The 20,029-nt window shown below is 46.0% G+C and overlaps 1 protein-coding gene across 1 annotated transcript in view; it reads right to left on the bottom strand.

The window, feature by feature from the left end:
• Positions 1–20,029, bottom strand: part of tbk1 (TANK-binding kinase 1) — a 44,472-nt gene extending 24,443 nt beyond the window's left edge. The window contains exons 1-7 of the mRNA XM_080191299.1: positions 19,961–20,029; positions 14,933–15,059; positions 11,799–11,939; positions 6,771–6,900; positions 5,960–6,141; positions 3,878–4,038; positions 2,227–2,337 (exon numbers count right to left, since the gene is read on the bottom strand). Of these exons, the coding sequence (XP_080047425.1) occupies positions 2,227–2,337; positions 3,878–4,038; positions 5,960–6,141; positions 6,771–6,900; positions 11,799–11,939; positions 14,933–15,019 (812 nt within the window). The 5' untranslated portion in view covers positions 15,020–15,059; positions 19,961–20,029. The remainder of the gene's footprint in view (positions 1–2,226; positions 2,338–3,877; positions 4,039–5,959; positions 6,142–6,770; positions 6,901–11,798; positions 11,940–14,932; positions 15,060–19,960) is intronic.

Genomic DNA, 20,029 nt, shown 5'->3' with positions numbered 1-20,029 from the left:
AAGCTATGTCAACATTCAGCTTATCAAGTTCCAAGGCAATCGTGGCTTTTTTGCATATCTGATTGACTGATTGCAAGTCATTTGTCAATCTCATGCACATGGTTCTGACATTCTAGCTTGCCAATTGAAAAGGGGCAACTTGTTTCTTTTGTTTGTCTGGTGTGCTGAATTCCGTCCTCTTGTTCAGCAGAAACACTCAAGCTCCAAGCACCCACTGAAGCACATGGCTCAGCACCTTATTAGTCAGTGGCTGTCCGACTCGAGGTGGGCAGTTACTGATCAGTGGGACACAATGGACCTGCCCACCATTGGAGACAGCCAGTAGCACCCGTTCTCTAGGCTAATCGCGCTATCACTCAAAACTGCTGTTCCCCGTGTTATGTTCACACTCTGAAGCAAGGTGGCACGGTGGCACAGTGGTTAGCGCGGCTGCCTCACCTCGCCAAGGACCCGGGTTCAATCCCGACCTCGGGTCACTGTCTGTGTGGAGTTTGCACATTCTCCCGGTCTCTGTGTGGGTTTCCTCCGGGTGCTCTGGTTTCCTCCCCCACTCCAAAGATGTGCAGATTAGGTGCACCAGCCATGCTAAATTGACCCTAGTGTCAGGGGCATTAGCAGAGCAAATACATGGGGTTACGGGAATAAGGCCCGGGTGGGATTGTGGTCAGTGCAGACTCGATGGGCTGAATGGCCTTCTGTACCGTACGGAATCTATGATTCAAAACTGGAGCGTCTTCTTCAGGACACAAACCTAGGCGCACTCTATTGAGGCCACGTGCTGCCCACATGCCAGGATCCCGCTGTCCAGTTAAGTCCAAAGGAATGCAGAACACTCCATTTGGCACCAGCTTGGTTGTTGGAATTACTAGTGAGGTGACAATATTATTACGTCAGCCCACCTTTGGATTCCACTTCAGAATTTTTACTCAAAATTTACTGCCTTAGCCTTCAAGTCTCCCGGGGTCTCTAGAAGGCACTAGTGCTATTTGTCCGAAGCTGGCAGTTTCGTTCACGAATGCTAACGGGTGTCCGAATGGGCAGTGGGTCTATATATCTCCTCTGAGTTAGGAATTTTTAGCCTGAGACTATAAGGGATCCAATTTCCACGTTTCACCACAAGGAGGCACAGCTGAGGTGGACTGTGCACAAACAGGAAAAGACCGGCACAGTTGGCTATCTTTCCCACACTGCTGCCAACCAAAGGCAGGGGCTGAAAATGAGAGGCAAACTAGCACACAAAAGCAGAAAGTATTAAAACTCTCTTCTACCACTGATGCAGTAGATGCAGCACTGATGGATCAACCTGACGGATACATGTACTGTGAAATCAGCAATGTGAAGGAGGCTGCCCTGAAAAGGTGTGGGATTCTCAAGGGGTAAAGGCTCACCAATAATGCAGCGCTACGGAAACCTAGCAGGATGACATTGCTGAACCCTCCCAATTTTTCACCAGGGCCCTTTTGTGTTAATCCTCTCCGATAGCATCGGATTAACACAAAAACGGACCTAGTCAATGCTAACTCCTACTGGGAGGGGAATCAGGGCATCACGTAGAGCGTCAGATATTCACAGAGGCAGACACTCAACTCCACTGTAACTTTCGGGCACAAGGACACCACAAGAGGGAAAAGGAGAAATATTTTAAGAAAATAACCTTTTCATATCAGGTATGCATTTCTCAGGAGTCAGGGCTTAGATTTTATTTTATTCATTCATGGGACATGGGCATCGCTGGCTGGGCCAGCATTTATTGCCCACCCCTAGTTGCCCGAGGGCAGTTGAGAGTCAACCACATTGCTGTGGCTCTGGAGTCACACGTAGGCCAGACCAAGTAAGGATGGCAGATTTCCTTCCCTAAAGGACATCAGTGAACCAGATAGGTTTTTCTGACAATCAATAATGGTTTCATAGTCATCAGTGGATTCTTAATTCCAGATATCCTATTGAATTCAAATTCCACCATCTGCTGTGGTGGGATTCAAGCCCGGGTCCCCAGATCATTTGCTGAGTTTCTGGATTAATAGTCTAGTGATAATACCACTAGGCCATCGCCATCCCTTAAATGGAACTGATCTACTTTTCATCACTATCTAAACACGATCTCTGCTACATCTAAAGCAACCAAAGTTCCAGTGATCATACAAACATACTAATTTTAGGTAAGGTCACTGATCATATTCAACACATTATCAACATATATGCAAATACTTCTAAGAGTGAGCTTACTTGGAAAGGTTGCAGGACAGCGGTAACTCATGATGCCAAACTAATGGCCCATTTTCTGATTTCTGAACCCCCGATATTGATCCTGGCGGTTTCAGGGTGATTATTTTGAACCTAAAATTCAACACATGGCAAAACTGATTCAACTAACTAACTCAAGAATCTTTCACAAAAACAAAGCCACACTGCGCACAAAGCAAAATATTTATACAGCACTTTTGACATTTATATAGCACTGTAGCAGCACAGCGATACAATGGTTAGCACTGCTGCCTCACAGCACCAGGGGCCTGGGTTCAATTCCAGGGACTCGGTGACTGTCTGTGTGGAGTTTGCACATTCTCCCCAATGTCTGCATGGGTTTCCTCTGGGTGCTCCAATTTCCTCCCACACTCCAAAGATGTGCAGGTTAGGTTGATTGGCCGTGCTCAATTGTCCCCTAGTGTCAGGGGCATTGGCAGGGTAAATTTGTGAATTTACGGGAAAGGGCCTGGATTGTGGTCGGTGCAGACACCATGGGCTGAATGGCCTCCTTCTGCACTGTAGGGCTTCTATGATTAATGTCAGAAATGTCAAAAAAGTCCTTCCTAGAAGTGGAACTGGTACCAAATGGAAGAAGAATTTGGACAGTGAACAGATACATGGTCCTAAAGGCAGGCATCAGGGAATGTTGAACGAAAGTTCGGAAAGGTTTTGGGAAAAGATGGCAGATTCTAAATCCTGGACAGCCAAGGGCTGATGGTGGAGCTGAGATAGGACAACAATGACAGAGGAGCGGAGACGCAGGCTGCACATAACCAGTAGAAAGGGCAAAGTGGGATAAAGGAAGAGTTTGAAAGCCAGGGCAGGAATACGGACTTTAAAGATTTGAGGAACACAGTGCAATGAAGTTACTGTGAAAATTCCCTAGTCGCCACACCCCGGCGCCTGTTCGGATAAACCGAGGGTGAATTTAGCATGGCCAATGCACCTAACCAGCACGTCCTTTGGACTGTGGGAGGAAACAGGAGATTCCAGAAGAAACCCACGCAGACATGGGGAGGACATGCAGACTTCACAGACTGTGACTCAACCCAGGTCCCGGATGTGAGGCAGCAGTGCTAACCACTGTGCCTCCGTGCTGCCCATACAGAGATTGACAGAGATGGGAGCCAACGGGGAAGAAGACAGTGTAAGTTAACATGTGATGGCAGAATTCGGAAGGTAGATGCTCAGGTCAGAGCTAAACAGAGCCTCACAGCGCCAAGGACTCAGGTTCAATTCCAGCTTCGGGTGATTGTCTGTGTGGTGTTTACTCATTCTCCCATGACTGCGTGGGTTTCCTCCGGGTATTCCAGTTTCCTCCCACATTCCAAAGACGTGCTGGTTAGGTGGATTGGCCGTGTTAAATTGTCCCTGGGTGTACCAAGATGTGTGGGCTAAGGGGATTAGTAGGGTACATATGTGGGATTACAGAGTTAGGGCCTGGGTAGGGTACTCTGCCGGAGAATCGATGTAGACTCCATGGGCCGAATGGCCTCCTTCTGCACTGTGGGGGTTCTATGATTCTTAGTGTATTAATATTAATGAGTGAATGTGACCTCTTGGCCCCAGAAGCAAATTGCACAATCTATGGAGACAGACACACAGATGCAATGGAAATAGAGGAACTTACATTACTGCCTTGTTTCTGCGGGGTCCCTCGAACGGTCTGAATGGGAGGCTGCCGGTGGCTGCATGGTAAAATGTGACTCCAATGCTCCATAGGTCTACAGTCACTCCATACGTTTTCATATGAGGCTTTCTCAAAACCGCCCGCTCATACATGTCTGGATGCTAATCAGATTATTATTGTCAGTCAGTAGTTCTTGGCCAAACTGGAGGACACAGCTACTAATACAGGCCTACCAACCTTGATGAATAATTCCATAATATTAGCCCCAACCTGTCTGCAACAGTATTTATGCTCCACTCTAATCTTTCCTCATCTAAATCTACGATTGCAACCCTCTACTTCCTTCCCCAACTTGCCCTTAAATGCATCTATACTGCACAGTGGCACAGTGATTAGTACTGCTGCCTCACAGCATCAGGGATCCAGGTTCGATTCCCAGCTTGGATGACTATCTGTTGGAATTTGCATATTCTCCCCATGTCTGCGTGGATTTCCTCCAGTTGCTTCTGTTTCCTCCTCCAGTCCAAAGATGCGCAGATTAGGTTGATTGGCCATTCTAAATTGACCCCAGTGTCAGGGGGATTAGCAGGGTAAATGGTTGGGTTTACAGGAATAGGGCCTGGGTGGGACTGTGGTTGGTACAGACTCAATGGGCCAAATGGCTTCCTTCTGTATGTGGGGCTTCTACGAAAGTTCTATGAAAGTCTGCGTGGGTTTCCTCTGGATGATCTGGTTTCTTCCCACAGTCCGAAGCTGAGTGGGTTAGGTGGATTGGCCATGATAAATACACGAGGTTATGGGGACAGGGCAAAGGCAGGGCTTTGGATAGGTTGCTCTTTCAGAGTCAGTGCAGACTTGACGGGCCGAATGGGGCTCCTTCTGCACTATAGGGATCCTATGGTTCAAAAGAAGTTTCTTCTGAATTCCCTGATAGATCTCCTGCTGATAACTGATTGCCCCATGTTATGCTCTTCCCCACAAGAGGAAACATTACTTCAAAATCCACTGTAATAAAACCTTTTCAGTTTTAAAAACCTCTGTTTGGTCACCCCTCAGCAGCCTTTTCCCAAGTGTACAGTGACACAACTTGTTTAACCTTCTATGAAATATATAGATATATACCCTCACATTTCTGGTCTTGTCTTTGTAAATCTTTTCTACACTCTCTCCAGTGCCTCTATATCCTCTTAATAAAATGGCAACCAGAAGAGGGCACAATGCTCCCAAATGTGATCAAACAAGCTCTGTCCCAGATTTAACTTCCCCAATATTTCATTCAATCCCACTAGAAATAAAGTCAAGTGCTTAGTTTGTATTTTAATGGCCCTGCTAATCTGCGGTGCAACTTTAATTAAATGGCATGTTTATACGGTGGTATGGTAGCACTGTGGTTAGCACTGCTGCTTCACAGCACCAGAGACCAGGGTTCGATTCCCGGCTTGGGTCAATACCTGTGTAGAATTTGCACATTCTCCCCATGTCTGTGTGGGTTTCCTCCGGCTTCCTCCCACAGTCTGAAAGACGTGCTGGTTAGATGCATTGACCCAAACAGGCGCCAGGCTGTGGCGACTAGGGGAATTTCACAGTAACTTCATTGCACTGTTAATGTAAGTCATACTTGTGACACTAACAAGAAAACTTTTCTCCTTTACACTAAGATCCCTTTGTTCCTCTACCCCACCTTCTCTATCCCAGAGACTCTCACCTTTTAAGTAAGAAGTGACCTTTCTATTCTTCTTACCGAAATGCATATGTACATATATAATTCCTGTTGCTGTTTCCAGAACAGTTCTGCCAACTTCTCACAAACCTTGGCTCCCAATTAGAGGAGACACCAAGCGGAAGCAGAGGGAGGATAAATCTGACCTGGGTGGCCAGCCGATGTAAGCTTTAGCAGGATCTACATACAAGGCAGCCACTCGATGGCAGCGGCACAGGACTCAGAATCTGGCGCAGTCCCGAAAGAGAGCAGGCAGGTCAGGTATCAATGATAGAGGGTGCGGACTGAACTTTGGTTTATCCTAATCGTCGATTCCAAAATACTATATTAGAATCCTTAAAAACGTGAAGACTGGCTCTTACCAAATACTCCTCGGTTCCGTACAGCGAAACAAACTGCTCATCGTCCTCCAACACTCTGGCTGCCCCAAAGTCAGTGAGTTTGTAAATCGACTGCCCGTCCGCCCCGATCACACGCATGATATTTCCAGGCTTGATGTCTCTGTGGACAATCTCATTCTCTCGCAGATGGTTCATGCCTGCCACTGTTGGAAGAGCATTGAGATTCAAGTCAAGTTCAGAAGCAGAGACAGAATGGTGTCAGAAGTCATTATTTCCACACACACTGATTATTTACTTATTAGCCACAAGTAAGGTTTACATTGACTCTGCAATGAAGTTACTGTGAAATTCTCCTAGTCACCACAGTCCAGTACAGGTCAATGCACCTAACCAGCATGTCTTTCAGATTGTGGGAGGTAACCAGAGCACCTGGAGGAAACCCACACAGACACAGGGAGAATGTGCAAACTCCACACAGACAGTAGCCCAAGCCAGGAATCAAACCTGGGTCCCTGGTGCCGTGAAGCAGTAGTGCTAATCATTGTGCCACTGTGCTTGTGGATATTTAGGACCAGGTTTGGAGCAGGGTGGTGTTGTTCTGATTTCAATCCGTTCTGAGAATCAGGAGATCCACAGCATTTATCCAAAAGACTCAAGCATGAGCATTAGTCTGAATCAACACTTACATCTCCAGAACAGAATATTTTCTCACCTACCTGCCAACAATGACTTTTTAAAAAAATTTATTTCACACATGGGAAATAAGATTGTCATTTCTGCTGTAATTCAAGCTAATAAATGAAATGCTCGGCAGAGAGTCATCAGAACATACCCACATCTCGTAATACGATCAGGAACTCAGACTCAGGTAGGCCAAAGGCATTCCCTGCCTCCTCCAGAACGGTATACAGGCTTCCACATGAACAAAACTCCATCACAAGTACTTTATTTCCACTGGTGGTCTAAATATAAGAAAAAGACACGCAAGAATCAACAGGTTAGCGCAGCCATTGTTGGACGTGGAACTGAGGGTCGATTCTCGGGAGCAGTAGCAGAAGCACTTTAGACAGATGGTGAACAATCAGGCCTCATGGAATTCTAAATTCGCACTGCCTCACCAAAAGTAGGTCCTCAGGAAATCAGTTCCCTGGTGTCTTTGGCACAATGAGGGCCACTGCAAGAGAAACTGAGCACAGCATATATTGGGGCATCACAAGAGGAAAACAGCGAAAAAATCTAAAATAAATTAATTGGAATAATTACTGATCATAGGGGCGTGACGTTGGTGTACCTTTAAGAGCGTTTTAATCCTGTTCTCTGCAGTTGTAAGCAGATCCTTTTTCAGTTTGGTTTCATTGCTGCAGAATTATCTATGAGGGTTCCTATTATTGCTACTTCAACAGCTCAAATGGAGTCTGTTTATTTTAACTCTGGGTAGTTTTATGATCCTGCATTGTTAGGAGGACGCTCATGCGTTTTTGGGCATGTTCTTCTTTTCCCTTTCCAGTGAGTTTAAGGTTTTATTTTCTGTTTGGCTCCAGTTAAAGTTGAGTTTTAGAAGGGACAGCAAGCTGGAAAGAATTGTTTCTTTCTCTCCCTGTTTTGTTTGGAAATTCTGCTGGCTGTCTGAAAGCAAGGTCTTGTCTTTCTAAAAGGGAGAATCGGCTGTTGGTGGTTTGACCGGAGTCTCTCCCTATTGATCTGACTTCAAACTGTTCTGAGTATCAGAAGACCCACAGCACTCATCCAAAGGACTCAAGTCTAGTATCACATGGGCATTACTCATTGCTGTGTTAAACCTGTGAAAAGGGTCTGTTGTCTACGGGATTGGTTTGATGGAAACACATTAGATGTATTTGTTAAGAATTATACATTATAGTGGTTGCTTTGTATCTTGTTTGTAATTGATAAAAGTTCTTGCTAATTTTCTTACTATACATGTTAAGTATTCTTAAATAAATTTTGCTTGATAAAAGCTCCTTAGTGGGCCATTTGAATCTTACCTGAAGTGAAGCATACCAAGCTTATCCTAGCCAAATTCAAGATGCAAAACTTATGATCCAGGCAGCCTCCATGGAGTTTCTGACCTGAACCATAACAATGGTGCATTGAAATGTGGGCAACAAAAATGGTGAAGGGGGTCATATGGATATCATGTTAGTGAAATGCCAGTATTCTTATTTGCAAATGTATACATTAAGAGTTTGAAAGCTAACAAGTGTACGAATAATACTGGAAAACTTTCAAAAGAACTAGAAATCACTAGGAGTTCCAAAAATGTTCTGATAAAAGATATACACATCTGGTGAAAATATTGAAACAACAGAAACTGCCATAGCAAAAGATGGAGCCAAGCAACAATTTGCAAAGGCATTTCCTATCCTGGGACAGCTGCAAGGGAGGTTTCAACAATTACAGAAAGAGTAAAAGGTGCAGCAATTGAAAGGGTAGCAAAGTATAATTGACAGCTATCAGGTGCCACATTGGAGGGAGGAGTTGGACGGAGGAAAGTAAATCAGGCTGCTGATAATCAGCACGGGTTAAGAGGGCAGAGTCCAGACTGCCAGGGAAGAGTGAAGCATCAACTTCACACACAAAACCAGTGCAATGTAACACACACATGTTCTATAATAAAAGAATGTCTAATTATACAGCATCTATCGCATTGTCAGAAGGGCCGGTGGGGGGGGGCTAGTTTTTGCAGCCAATTTTTAAGTGTAATGTTTTGCTGTAATGTAAAGAAACACAGCAAGCTCCCACAATGAAATAAATCAATTTGTCAATGATCTCAGCTATGGGATGAATGTCGGTCAGGACAGCAGGGAGAACTGGCCTACTCTTTTTCAAACAATGCCATGTAATCTGAGGGAGCCTTTGTACAATTCCTCATTAAAAAAAGGGAACGCTAACTCCATGGCTTTTGTGGTCCCTGTACTGGGTTTTTTTCTTGTTAAGTCCATTTTCATCTCAATGTAGAATGAAGAGTCATAATAAAATTGTGTGGAACTTTGTGAAAGAAAATTCCAGAATTGATAAGGAGAGAGGGGGAATGGATGCCAGAATCACAGCAAAGTAGGGGTGTGTGCTTGCTACTTCGTCTGCACGGCTCAGCCGCATCCCACTCCGTAGCTAGACAGATAACTGTCCACGTTCTCACCTGTGGCTCCACATAGCTGCTCACACAAGGTAGTGGCCACAGCCCGCTCTAAAGCACTGGTTCGCAGGCTGAACCAGGCGATGGGTGACACGCAGACTGACGTCCACGTGACAGAGAATGCCCATCTCCAACTACCTTTTCTCAAATTCAAAAAAATTAGCTGCCTTGATGGAAGTAGCAAAAAAGGAAACGTAGTAAAAAAGAAATCATAGAATCCTACAGCTCAGAAGGAGGTCGTTCGGCCCATCGAATCAGCACTGACCACAATCCCACTCAGGCCCTCTCCCCACAACCCCTAACCAGTCCCTCTGACACTAAGGGGAGAATTTGGCATGGCCAATCCACCTAACCTGCATATCGTTGGAGCGTGGGAAGAAACCCAGGTAGACACAGGGAGAACATGCAAACTTCGCACAGAGAGTGAGCCAAGCTGGGAAATGAACCCAGATCCTTGCTAAGCACTGTTCCACTGATTTAATTACCCCTGCCCTTGACTGGACAAAGAATGTGGCTGGACAGTGAAAGCTGTGAGATCCAGCGTTGTTCACCATTAACCCTCTGTCAGCTAATCAACTGCTGTGACACACAATCTACTAAAGGACACAAAGGCCTTTTAGAAAGACGGGCTTGCCACAAATATAAAGTTTTACAGCTGAGAAAGAGGCCCGTCAGCCGAGAGCAGCACTGAAGGGACAAAAATGAGATTAATGGCAATGACTCAGCACTCGTGCTAAAGATGGGAAGGGTGAGTGACAAGCTTTTTCATAGATTCACTGAGCACAGGAGGCCATTCAGCCTGTCATGCCTGAGCTGGCTCTTTCAAAGAGGGATCCAATTCCTCTCCCTCTTTTGAATATATCCAAAATCTTTTTGAAAATTCGGACAATCTGTTTCCAATGCTCTTGTCAGCAGTACGTTCCACATCAGAACACCCTCGATAGACCGTAGGGGGCGATAGGGGCAGCATGGTAGCACAGTGGTTAGCACTGCTGCCTCACAGCGCCAGGGACCTGGGTTTGATTCCATGTTTGGGTCGCTGTCTTTGTGCAGTTTGCCTATTCTCGGCGTGGCTGTGTGGGTTTCCTTCGAGTGCTCCGGTATCCTCCCACAATCCAAAAGGTATGCAGGTAAGGTGGATTGGCCACGCTAAATTGCCCCTTAGTGTCAGGGGGACAAGCTAAGGTAAATGCATGGGGTTATGGGGATAGGGCAAGGTGGGATTGTGGTTGGTGCAGACTCGATGGGCTGAATGGCCTCCACCTGCGCTGTACGGATTCTATGAAAAATCCTTCTCATCCTTCATCTAAAGTTTACCAATTATCTTAAATCGGTGGCTTCTGGTTAGTGACTCCTCTAACAGTGGAAATTGTTTTTCCTTATGAACTCAACAACCCCTAATCAATCTCTGCTCTGAAGAACAATTTTGAGTTTCTCCAGTTCTTTCTGGAGAGCAGGGTGGCGGTGGGAGTGTTTCTGCTAGGCTGGCTGCAGTCCAGCAGTGAGGATTGTGAACAGATTACAGTGAAGCTACAAACCAGCATTCCAGCTGAGTGATCAAATGTCACAGAGATAGAGATGGAGATGGGCAGGGGAAGGCGGGGAATGCTCCAGTTTAAACTTACAAACATGATTCAGCATGAATGAGCCAGCCTGGATCACTGTGCGAGTGCAGTCAGTATCACTTTCACTTTGCCTAGTTTCAGATTCCTGTCAAGAGATTCATTACTTAGGTGCACACAGTGCAATGTCAAATTATGATATGGACTCACAAAGAGTTAGTTTTTTAAAGTTTATTTATTAGTGTCACAAGTAGGCTTACATTAACACTGCAATGAAGTTACTGTGAATGCCCCCTAGTTGCCACACTCTGGCGCCTTTTTGGGTACACTGAGGGAAAATTTAGCACGGCCAATGCACCTAACAAGCACATCTTACAGATTCTGGGAGGAAACCCACGCAAACACGGAGAGAACACGCACACTCCACACAGACAATGATCCAAGCTGGGAATCAAACCCAGATCCCTGGCACTATGAGATTTCAGTGCTAATCACTGTGCCACCAATTAAAAAGGGGACAGAAAAGGGTAGGAAACTAATCCCACGTGTAAAGGGGATGAGTGCTAAGAACTCAGCTTTACAACTTTTCAATGAAGTAGGGGAGGCAATGGCCTAGTGGTATTATCGTTAGGCTATTAAACCAGAAATTCAGCTAACGTTCTGGGACCTGGGTTCGAAACCCGCCACGGCAGATGGTGGAATTTGAATTCAGTAACAAAAAATCTGGAATTAAGAATCTACTGATGACCATGAAACCATTGTTGATTATTGGAAAAACCCATCTGGTTCACTAATGTCCTTATCCGATCTGGCCTACATGTGACTCCAGAGCCACAGCAGTGTGGTTGCTTCTCAGCTGCCCTCCAATGGCAACTAACGACAGACAACAAATGCTGGCCAGCCAGCAACGCCCACATCCCACAAATGAACAAAATAAGACAAAGTATTAAAGTACTACAGACAAGACAGACTCACAATACTACCTCAAGGCAAATATGGAAAGGAGTGTCGCTGATGCAAGACAAAATTAGAGAAAAAGTTTATTTAAATCATGCATAGGAAATAGAACATTTTTACTTAAATAGCAAAGATCTTTGTAACCAGTGTCAAACGTGCAAAGAATAAAACAGTGTGATTTTCATACCTCCTCTTCCACTGCAAAGAGTTCGACTATATTTCTATGATTCAATCTTCGAAGGATCTCAAACTCCCGCATCTGCACTTCAAGTGGCCGCAGAAAGCTGAGGTGGTTAAATACTTTAACAGCATACAGGTCGCCTGTTTTCTATGAAAAATTACACAATAGTTACGTACAGCAATATCTTGGCAAGATGTCTCAAGGTGCATTACTTCTAGAGGTATGGTCACTGGTGTAGGCAAACGTGATAATCAACACATAGGACACACAGCACAGAAACAGGCCATTCAGTCCAGACAGTCCCTGCCAACATTCATGTTCCACTCAAACCTCCACACATCTTTCCTCAGTGTGTCAGCAACATGAACAAATAGCAAGGAGATGGTTGAAAAGTCAATATGTACAATTATTTTTCACTTGTGGCATTAGGTGAAAGTTTAAAGTTTATCTTATTAGTGTCACAAGTAGGCTTATATTAACACTGCAATGAAGTTACTGTGGAAATCCCCTAGTTGCCACACTTCGGCGTTTGTTCGGGTAACACCGAGGGAGAATTTAGCACAGCCAATCCACCTAATCAGCACGTCTTTCGGAGCAGTGGGAGAAAACTGGAGCATCCGGAGGAAACCCATGCAGACAAGGAGAGAACGTACAGACTCTGCATAGACAGTGAGCCAACGCTGAAATCAAACCCAGGTCCCTTGTACTGCGAGGCAGCAGTGCTGACCACTGTGCCACCACGGATTTTGCATTATTCTCTGAATACTGTTATGGGATCTTTGACTGTTGACACAAAAAATTGGATTAAAAACTTGGCTTAAAGCTTGAGACAAGCTATCATCAATAGTGAAATTAATGATAATTGAGTTAACGAAAGACTGGAGTGGTTCCCCATTTTAATCACGTGATAAGACCATTCATAACTTCCACGTGATTTTCAGTCAAATATGAAAGATTTTGAGAGGGTGAGAAGTAACGAAAACCTCTCACTGACCAGAAAGCAGTCCCTTTCTGATGAAGATTGTAGTAGAGGAAACAGTGACAGAAAGTTAGCTTCAGAGGCTGGTCTTTGGAAACCACAGTGCTTTCTGTATTCAGTCTAATCAGTCTCATATTTCAAACTCGTAATGCCCAGTCCTCAAGCTTTCACAGGCCAGTATTGTGAGCACTCGCAATGGCATCCGGTTGATAAAACACAGAGGAGGCAGCACTGTGGCCACAGAAGAGGGATTACTTAAATTCAACTGGTTGGCACTGGATATATTAAAAAGATGCTGCGCTGTTTCCAAGGAACCCAGCGATGTCTTTGCACGCATGGGTGTTACAAAGAAACTAGAAGCAGGGGTGGGCCTTTCGGCCCTTCAAGCCTATTCTGCCATTCGTTTTGATCATGGCTGATCACCATGATGCAGAAGTGATGGCTCAGCTCATTCACCAAGCCTGCCCGCCTCATTACCACAGAATAACTACAGTGCAGATGGAGGCCAGTCGGCCCATCGAGGCAGCACCGACTCTCCGAAAGAGCATCCCAACCGGGCCCTATTGCCGTTACCCCATGTATTTACCCACTAATCCCCAAACCTACAAATCTTGAGACTCTAAGGGACAACTTAGCAAGGCCAATCAATAGCGGCACGGTGGCACAGTGCCTCACAGCGCCAGAGGTTCGGGTTCAATTCCCGGCTCGGGTCACTGTCTGTGTGGAGTTAGCACATTCTCCCCATGTCTGTGTGGGTTTCCTCCGGGTGCTCCGATTTCCGCCCACAGTCCTAAGGTGTGCAAGTTATGTTAATTGGTCACGCTAAATTGACTCTTAGTGTCAGGAAGGATTATCAGGATAACTATGTGGAATTACAGGGATAGGGCCTGGCTGAGACTGTTGTCGGTGCAAGCTCAATGGGCCAAATGGCCACCTTCTGCACTGTAGGGATTCTATTCTATGACTCAAAGCTATAATATTCTATTCTATATTCCATGGATTCTATTAGCCTAACCAGCACATCTTTAGAGTGAGGGGGGAAACCGGAGCATCTGGAGGAAACCCACGCAGACATGGGGAGAACATGCATTGCTCTGTGTCACCGCGCCGCACCTGGTTAGATCCTTTCTAACATCCATGAGTCCTGAAGCTGTAAACTTTTGGGAGAGAAGAAACCAAAGCCAATAAAGAAAAGTTAAAAATTGGGACAATTTGCCCAACTCCCTCAGACAATGAAAATCAGTCTAGGTGATCCCACTGTTAATTCTGTACAATTTGTAATGAAATACAATCCAAACTCAATGAAAAACAGTTATGAAAAGACCATTTTGACAGATATGAATTAAGTTGATGACAAGAACAGACAGTTTTGTTTTGGAATACTTCTGGGGAGGCAATGGCATAGTGGTATTATCGCTAGGCTATTAATCCAGAAACTCAGCTAATGTTCTGGGGACTCGGGTTTGAATCCAGCCACTGCAGATGATGGAATTTGAGTTCAACAAAAATATCTGGAATTAAGAATCTACTGATGACCATGAAACCATTGTGGATTGTCATAAAAAACTCACCTAATGTCCTTTAAGGAAGGAAATCTGCCATCTTTACCTGGTCTGGCCTACATGTGACTCCAGCACCAAGCAATGGGATTGAATCTTAACTGCCCTCCAAAATGGCCTAGCAAGCCACTCAGTTCAAGGGCAACTAGGGATGGGCAATAAATGCTGGCCCAGTCAGCGACGGCCCATGTCCCATGACCGAATAATTAAAAAAATTAACCTTGGTTGAAAAAACAGTGCTAACCCCACATTGCTGAAGTAACACACAAATAAACACAGAAAATGCTGGTAATACTCAATGATGTGGAGATGCCGGCATTGGACTGGGATAAGCAGAGTAAGGAGTCTCACAACACCAGGTTAAAGTCCAACAGGTTTATTTGGTAGCACAAGCTTTCAGAGCGCTGCTCCTTCATCAGGTGACTCACCTGAAGCAGGAGTGACACTCTGAAAGCTTGTGCTACCAAATAAACCTGTTGGACTTTAACCTGGTGTTGAGAGACTTCTTACAATACTCAGCAAGTCAGGCAGCTCCAACGGAGAGGATAAAACAGAATTAACATCAAAGCGTAGTAGCCGAGGAGTGAACTAGGATCACTCACCTTGTGTCGCCCACGGTACACATTAGCGGTGGCTCCTTGCCCGAGGATGTCAGAGATGAGCCACAGGTAATTGGCTGTGCTCTGCATTGTGGAAGCGTTTCAATTCAAATCCCTTCGATCTGGAAAGCTACAGAGAAAGCACAGGAAAGATATGAAGCTTGGGTTCAGCGTGACTCAGTTCCAGCTGCTGGAAATCTCTTAAATCACTTCTCAAAAGCTTCCTCGGGCTAGGTACCGGGATTTCCCCCACATCAACTCCTTTCAGGAGGCAGTCATTTGCTCAGCGATGTTACCCTTGAACGAGGAGTTACCAGTGTCAGCATGATTCTCATTTTGCACGTTGAAATGGTACATTTTGACTGAAAGTTTACAGTTTTAGGATTGATGGGCCCAACTTATCTGTGTTAATTCAGAAACAGGAAAAGTCATGCTGCCTCTTGAGAATGCTGCGCCATTCAACTGGGATCATAGCTCCTTCCACTTTTATAAACACTAGGATCCCAACAGAGCAAAAGGAGGCCATTCAGCCCATCGAGACTACACCAACAACAATCGCATCCAGGCCCTATCTGCGTAACCCCATGTATTTATCCTGGCTAATCCTGCTGACACTAATGGGCAATTTAGCACGGCCAATCCACCTCATCTGCACATCTTTGGAGTATGAGAGGAAACCCAGTCAGACATGGGGAGAACATGCAAATTCCACACAGATAGGCACCCAAGCCAGGAATCGAACCTGGGTACCTGACGCTGAGTGCTAACCACTGTGTTGCCCACCACTGTGCCACCATGCCACCGTTTATCAAATTTTTCTTCTTAAAATATTTATTTGTTGTTCTTTTAAAAATCACAATGGATTGTCTCTCTGCCACTGTTTATGGTAGAACATCAAATGCCCAAACAACTCAGTATTAAGAACACAATGGAAGCTACAAACTTGTTAGGTACTCACACTTGCATGCTGAACGCTTTGCCTAGAGCTTAAAACTAACTGGTGAATGTAGAGGGGAGAATTTCGAACCTACAAGGGTTTAGTTTAGAGGTTGACTTGGTGCTTTTGTGATTTTTGGAGAGTCCGGAGGTGAGTTGTTCTGTACAGAATTCCCAGCCCCCGACCTGCTCTGGTAGCCCACAGCCACAGTGATTAGCACTGCTGCCTCACAACGCCAGGGACTCGTGTTCAATTCCGGCCTTGGGTCACTGTCTGTGCGGAGTTTGCACTGGTGGTGGCGCTGTGGTTTCCTCCTATACTCCAAGATGTGCGGGTTAGGTTGATTGGCCATGATCTATTGCCCCTTAGTGTCAGTGAGATTAGCTTGGGTAAATACGTGGATAGGGCCTGGGTGGGATTGTTATCAACTCAGGCTTGATGAGTTGAATGGCTCCTTCTGCACTGTATGTATGTATGGCTGGTCTAGTTCACATTTAAATTTCATTTCTGCGATTGATTGATTTTAGCTGGGCTGAGTTACGGTCTCAAGGAAAGAGTTGCATGGTGGTTAGTGATGCTGCCTCACAGTGCCAGGGACCTGGTTTCAATTCCGGCCTTGGGTGACTGTGTGGAGTTTGCACATTCTCCCCGTGTCTGCTTCGGTTTCCTCCTACACTCCAAAGGTGCGTGGGTTAGGTTGATTGGCCATGCTAAATTGCCCCCTGGCATCAATGGGATTAGCAGGATAAATACGTGGGGTTACTGGGATAGGACCTGCGTGGGATTGTTGTCAGTGCAGACTCAATGGGCCAAATGGCCTCCTTCTGCGCTGCAGGGATTCTATGATTGGGACTGGATGAATAGCTCTTTTAAAGTTGGCACGTTCTTCATTGGCAAATAGCTTTCTTTGGCAATTTGTCAAATTCTAAGAATGCTAAATTAGTCTGAAGTTAGAGAATATAAACAGTGCATTTTGAATGGTCCTTTGGCTAAGATCAAGCGTCAGATCAAGCACAAGGCAAGGTGTAATGCCTTACCTTGTCAGCTTAGGTCCTGTTTATCTCTCTTGGATTCAATTGGATTTTGAATTTGATTTTTGGAGCAAGCAGGGAATGGATTTGGGTTTGCCCACTCCACAGCATGCGTTTTGTAACTTTAAAGATGGAGTAAAAATTAAAACGGGAGATTGAAGAAACGTTTAATAAAAAGGGGCTCAAGGCCTGAGCTATCTCAGGTAATCAGGGTGACTAGGACTTCCAGGAAATAGGATACAACAGGTTGAGCACTTTTTAATCAAAACCTCCCCCCACCCCACCTCACAGCCGCTGGCAGCTATCTTACCCTCTCTACAGAAAAACACAACCCTGTGGAAAATATTACTGATTGGCTGAGACAGCACTTCCAGTGTTCCAGAGTTCATTGTAATACCAGTAATTCAACTGGACTGAAAAGACAATGGGAAACCAGCCCACTTCAAAGTCTCTCTGGAGTTTACTATCTATCCAGTTAGTCCTGAGGCAGTGCAACTCTAAGTCTAATCCACAGCACTAAATTGTCTCTTTATACTGAGCAGGGACATTCTGGGGAAAGCAGTTCCTCTGCAGTTTGTGTGTGACACACAGTATAATGGTGTGACCAGATTATAGGTTTATCACTTTCCACTCCACACATCACATTACCCTCAACTGTCCCGACCTCACACCCCCACCATTGGTCACCCAGCATGTTTGCCCTCGTGGTCTGTCACCTTCCAACAGGATGGCACAGTGGTTAGCACTGCTGCTTCGCAGCGCCAGGGACCCGGATTCAATTCCCCCTCGGGTCACTGTCTGTGTGGAGCCTGCACATTCTCCCCATATCTGTGTGGGTTTCCTCTGGGTGCTCCGGTTTCCTCCCATGTTCTAAAGGTGTGCGAGTTAGGTTGATTGGCTATGCCAAATTGTGGGATTAGTGGGGTAAATACATTGTGTTACAGGGATAGGGCCTGAGAATTGTTGTTAGTGCAGGTTCCTTCGGCACTAGAAGGATTCTAGAATGCCAATTTGAAAGCTAACTGGGTGACACTTGAAGATCAGTTAAATATTTTTTACCCTCATCCTCAATAAATTTAGTGAAAGTGTTCAAAGAAAATGGTCAAAAACTATTTCTGAAACAACCTTTCGTCTGAGTTTCCTGGGATTTAATCTTCCATTCCTGGGGACTTCAGGGCAACTGTTGAGGGTTAGCAAACCGGAATATATTATGGTTGACATTAAAAGTTAGTTTGCATATATAGTTTTACAGCTACTTTCACAATGATTACTATCTGGTCGTTCAGAATGATTAAAACTGTAGAAGTTATAAGACATAGATATGGTGAACCTTTATTCCCTAGACGATACCGAGTGAAACTAAATCTTCTGAAAAACACATCAGTTGGTTCAGACCATTATGCAAAGGTTCCACAGTAAAGTCTTCAGAGTAATCATATTTGAATCACTCTGAATTGCACAGTGGTTAGCACTGCTGCCTCACAGCGCCAGGGACCTGGGTTCGATTCCCGGCTTGGGTCACTGTCAGTGCAGAGTCGAACTCGGGTCTCTGGCGCTGTGAGGCAGCAGTGCTCACCACTGTGCCACCTCAGCAGGGAAACAATTAGATCATGTGACCCTTGCAAGATTTAGCCAAACGTGGCAACACTGAGATTAACTCTTGACAACTTGTCTGAATAACTAAACAGTGCGATGAAGAATTGCAAACTTTCTGCTTGTTATAACCCTCTGTTATATGAGTCAGACAAGGCACTGCTGATCACCAACTAGCTGACTAATGGAACGTGACTGGGTAAATCCCTGTCACTCGGAGACAGGCATCTTTCCCACAACCTTGATTAATCCCTTAACTGACGCACAAATAGCAGAAAACTTTCAATCACGGTCGTACAGTGGTTAGCACTGCTGCCTCACAGCGCCAGGGACCTGGGTTCAATTCCTGGTTTGGGTCACTGCCTGTGCGGAGTCTGCACATTCTCCCCATGTCTGCATGGGTTTCTTCCGGGTGCTCCGATTTCCTCCCGTAGTCCAGCGGTGTGTGGGTTAGGTTGATTGACCATGCTAAATTGCCCCTTGGTGTCAGGGGAATTAGCAGGATAAATGCAGGGTAAGGGATTCTGGTCGGTGCAGACTCAATGGGCCAAGTAACATTGTACGCATACTATGACCTTCTATGACTCAGTATTGATAGACTGCGAAGACTTAGCTAGTTAAACATCAGCTCCCTCAAGTTGTCTAGAATTCAAGATTTGGTACTACCAAACTGCCCCTCAGCTCAAGTTAGTGCATCCCTTTATGCAGTGGGAACCCATTCCTCACAAGCTGAGGCAGCACCAGCTTGATTGGGAAAATGAGGATCATTGCTGGGTGCCAAGAGTCAAAACAAAATTCCAGAAGTTACAGCTCCACGATCAGGATGAATGAATTCTTCTCCCACAGGTTTCATTCATGTCAGTACACTCTGTGTAAAATGCCTCCCTCCCAAAGGATTCCAGAAGGGATTTCTCAACAACGGAGGACAGTTAGCTCCCATGGTGTTCAGGAATTTTACCGCATAATAAAATAACCTAAATTTACACAGCACCGTTAATGTAGCAAACACGTCCCACTGTGCTCAGAGTGCAATGGATTGGGGGGGTGAGGGGCAGGGGGAGAGAGGGGCAGGGGGAGAGAGGGGCAGGGGGAGAGAGGGGCAGGGGGAGGGGGGGAGAGAGGGGCAGGGGGAGGGGGGGAGAGAGGGGCAGGGGGAGGGGGGGAGAGAGGGGGAGGGGGGGCAGGGGGAGAGAGGGGCAGGGGGAGAGAGGGGAGAGAGGGGCGGGGGGGGGGAGAGAGGGACGGGATGGGGGGGGTGAGGGGGGGATGAGGGGCGGGATGGGGGTTGAGGGGCGGGATGGGGGGGTGAGGGGGGGATGAGGGGCGGGATGGGGGGGTGGGGGGGGGTGAGGGGCGGGATGGGGGGTGAGGGGCAGGGGGGGAGAGAGGGGCAGGATGCAGGGGGGTGAGGGAGGTAGATGGGGGGTGAGGGAGGGAGATGAATGTGAGGGGGTGACCCCCTCCCTTTACCTGCTGCCCAGTCCCGGCTCCGCCACCCCCGGGTTCCCCCCGCCGCCGTTCCTCGCCGCTACTTCCGGC

The sequence above is a fragment of the Carcharhinus amblyrhynchos genome, chromosome 6 (assembly GCF_965287045.1).
Source record: "Carcharhinus amblyrhynchos chromosome 6, sCarAmb.v2.hapA, whole genome shotgun sequence".
In the NCBI taxonomy this organism is placed as follows: Eukaryota; Metazoa; Chordata; class Chondrichthyes; order Carcharhiniformes; family Carcharhinidae; genus Carcharhinus; species Carcharhinus amblyrhynchos.
The sequence above is the reverse complement of the archived record's forward strand: the minus strand, read 5'-3'. Positions and strand labels throughout refer to the sequence as shown.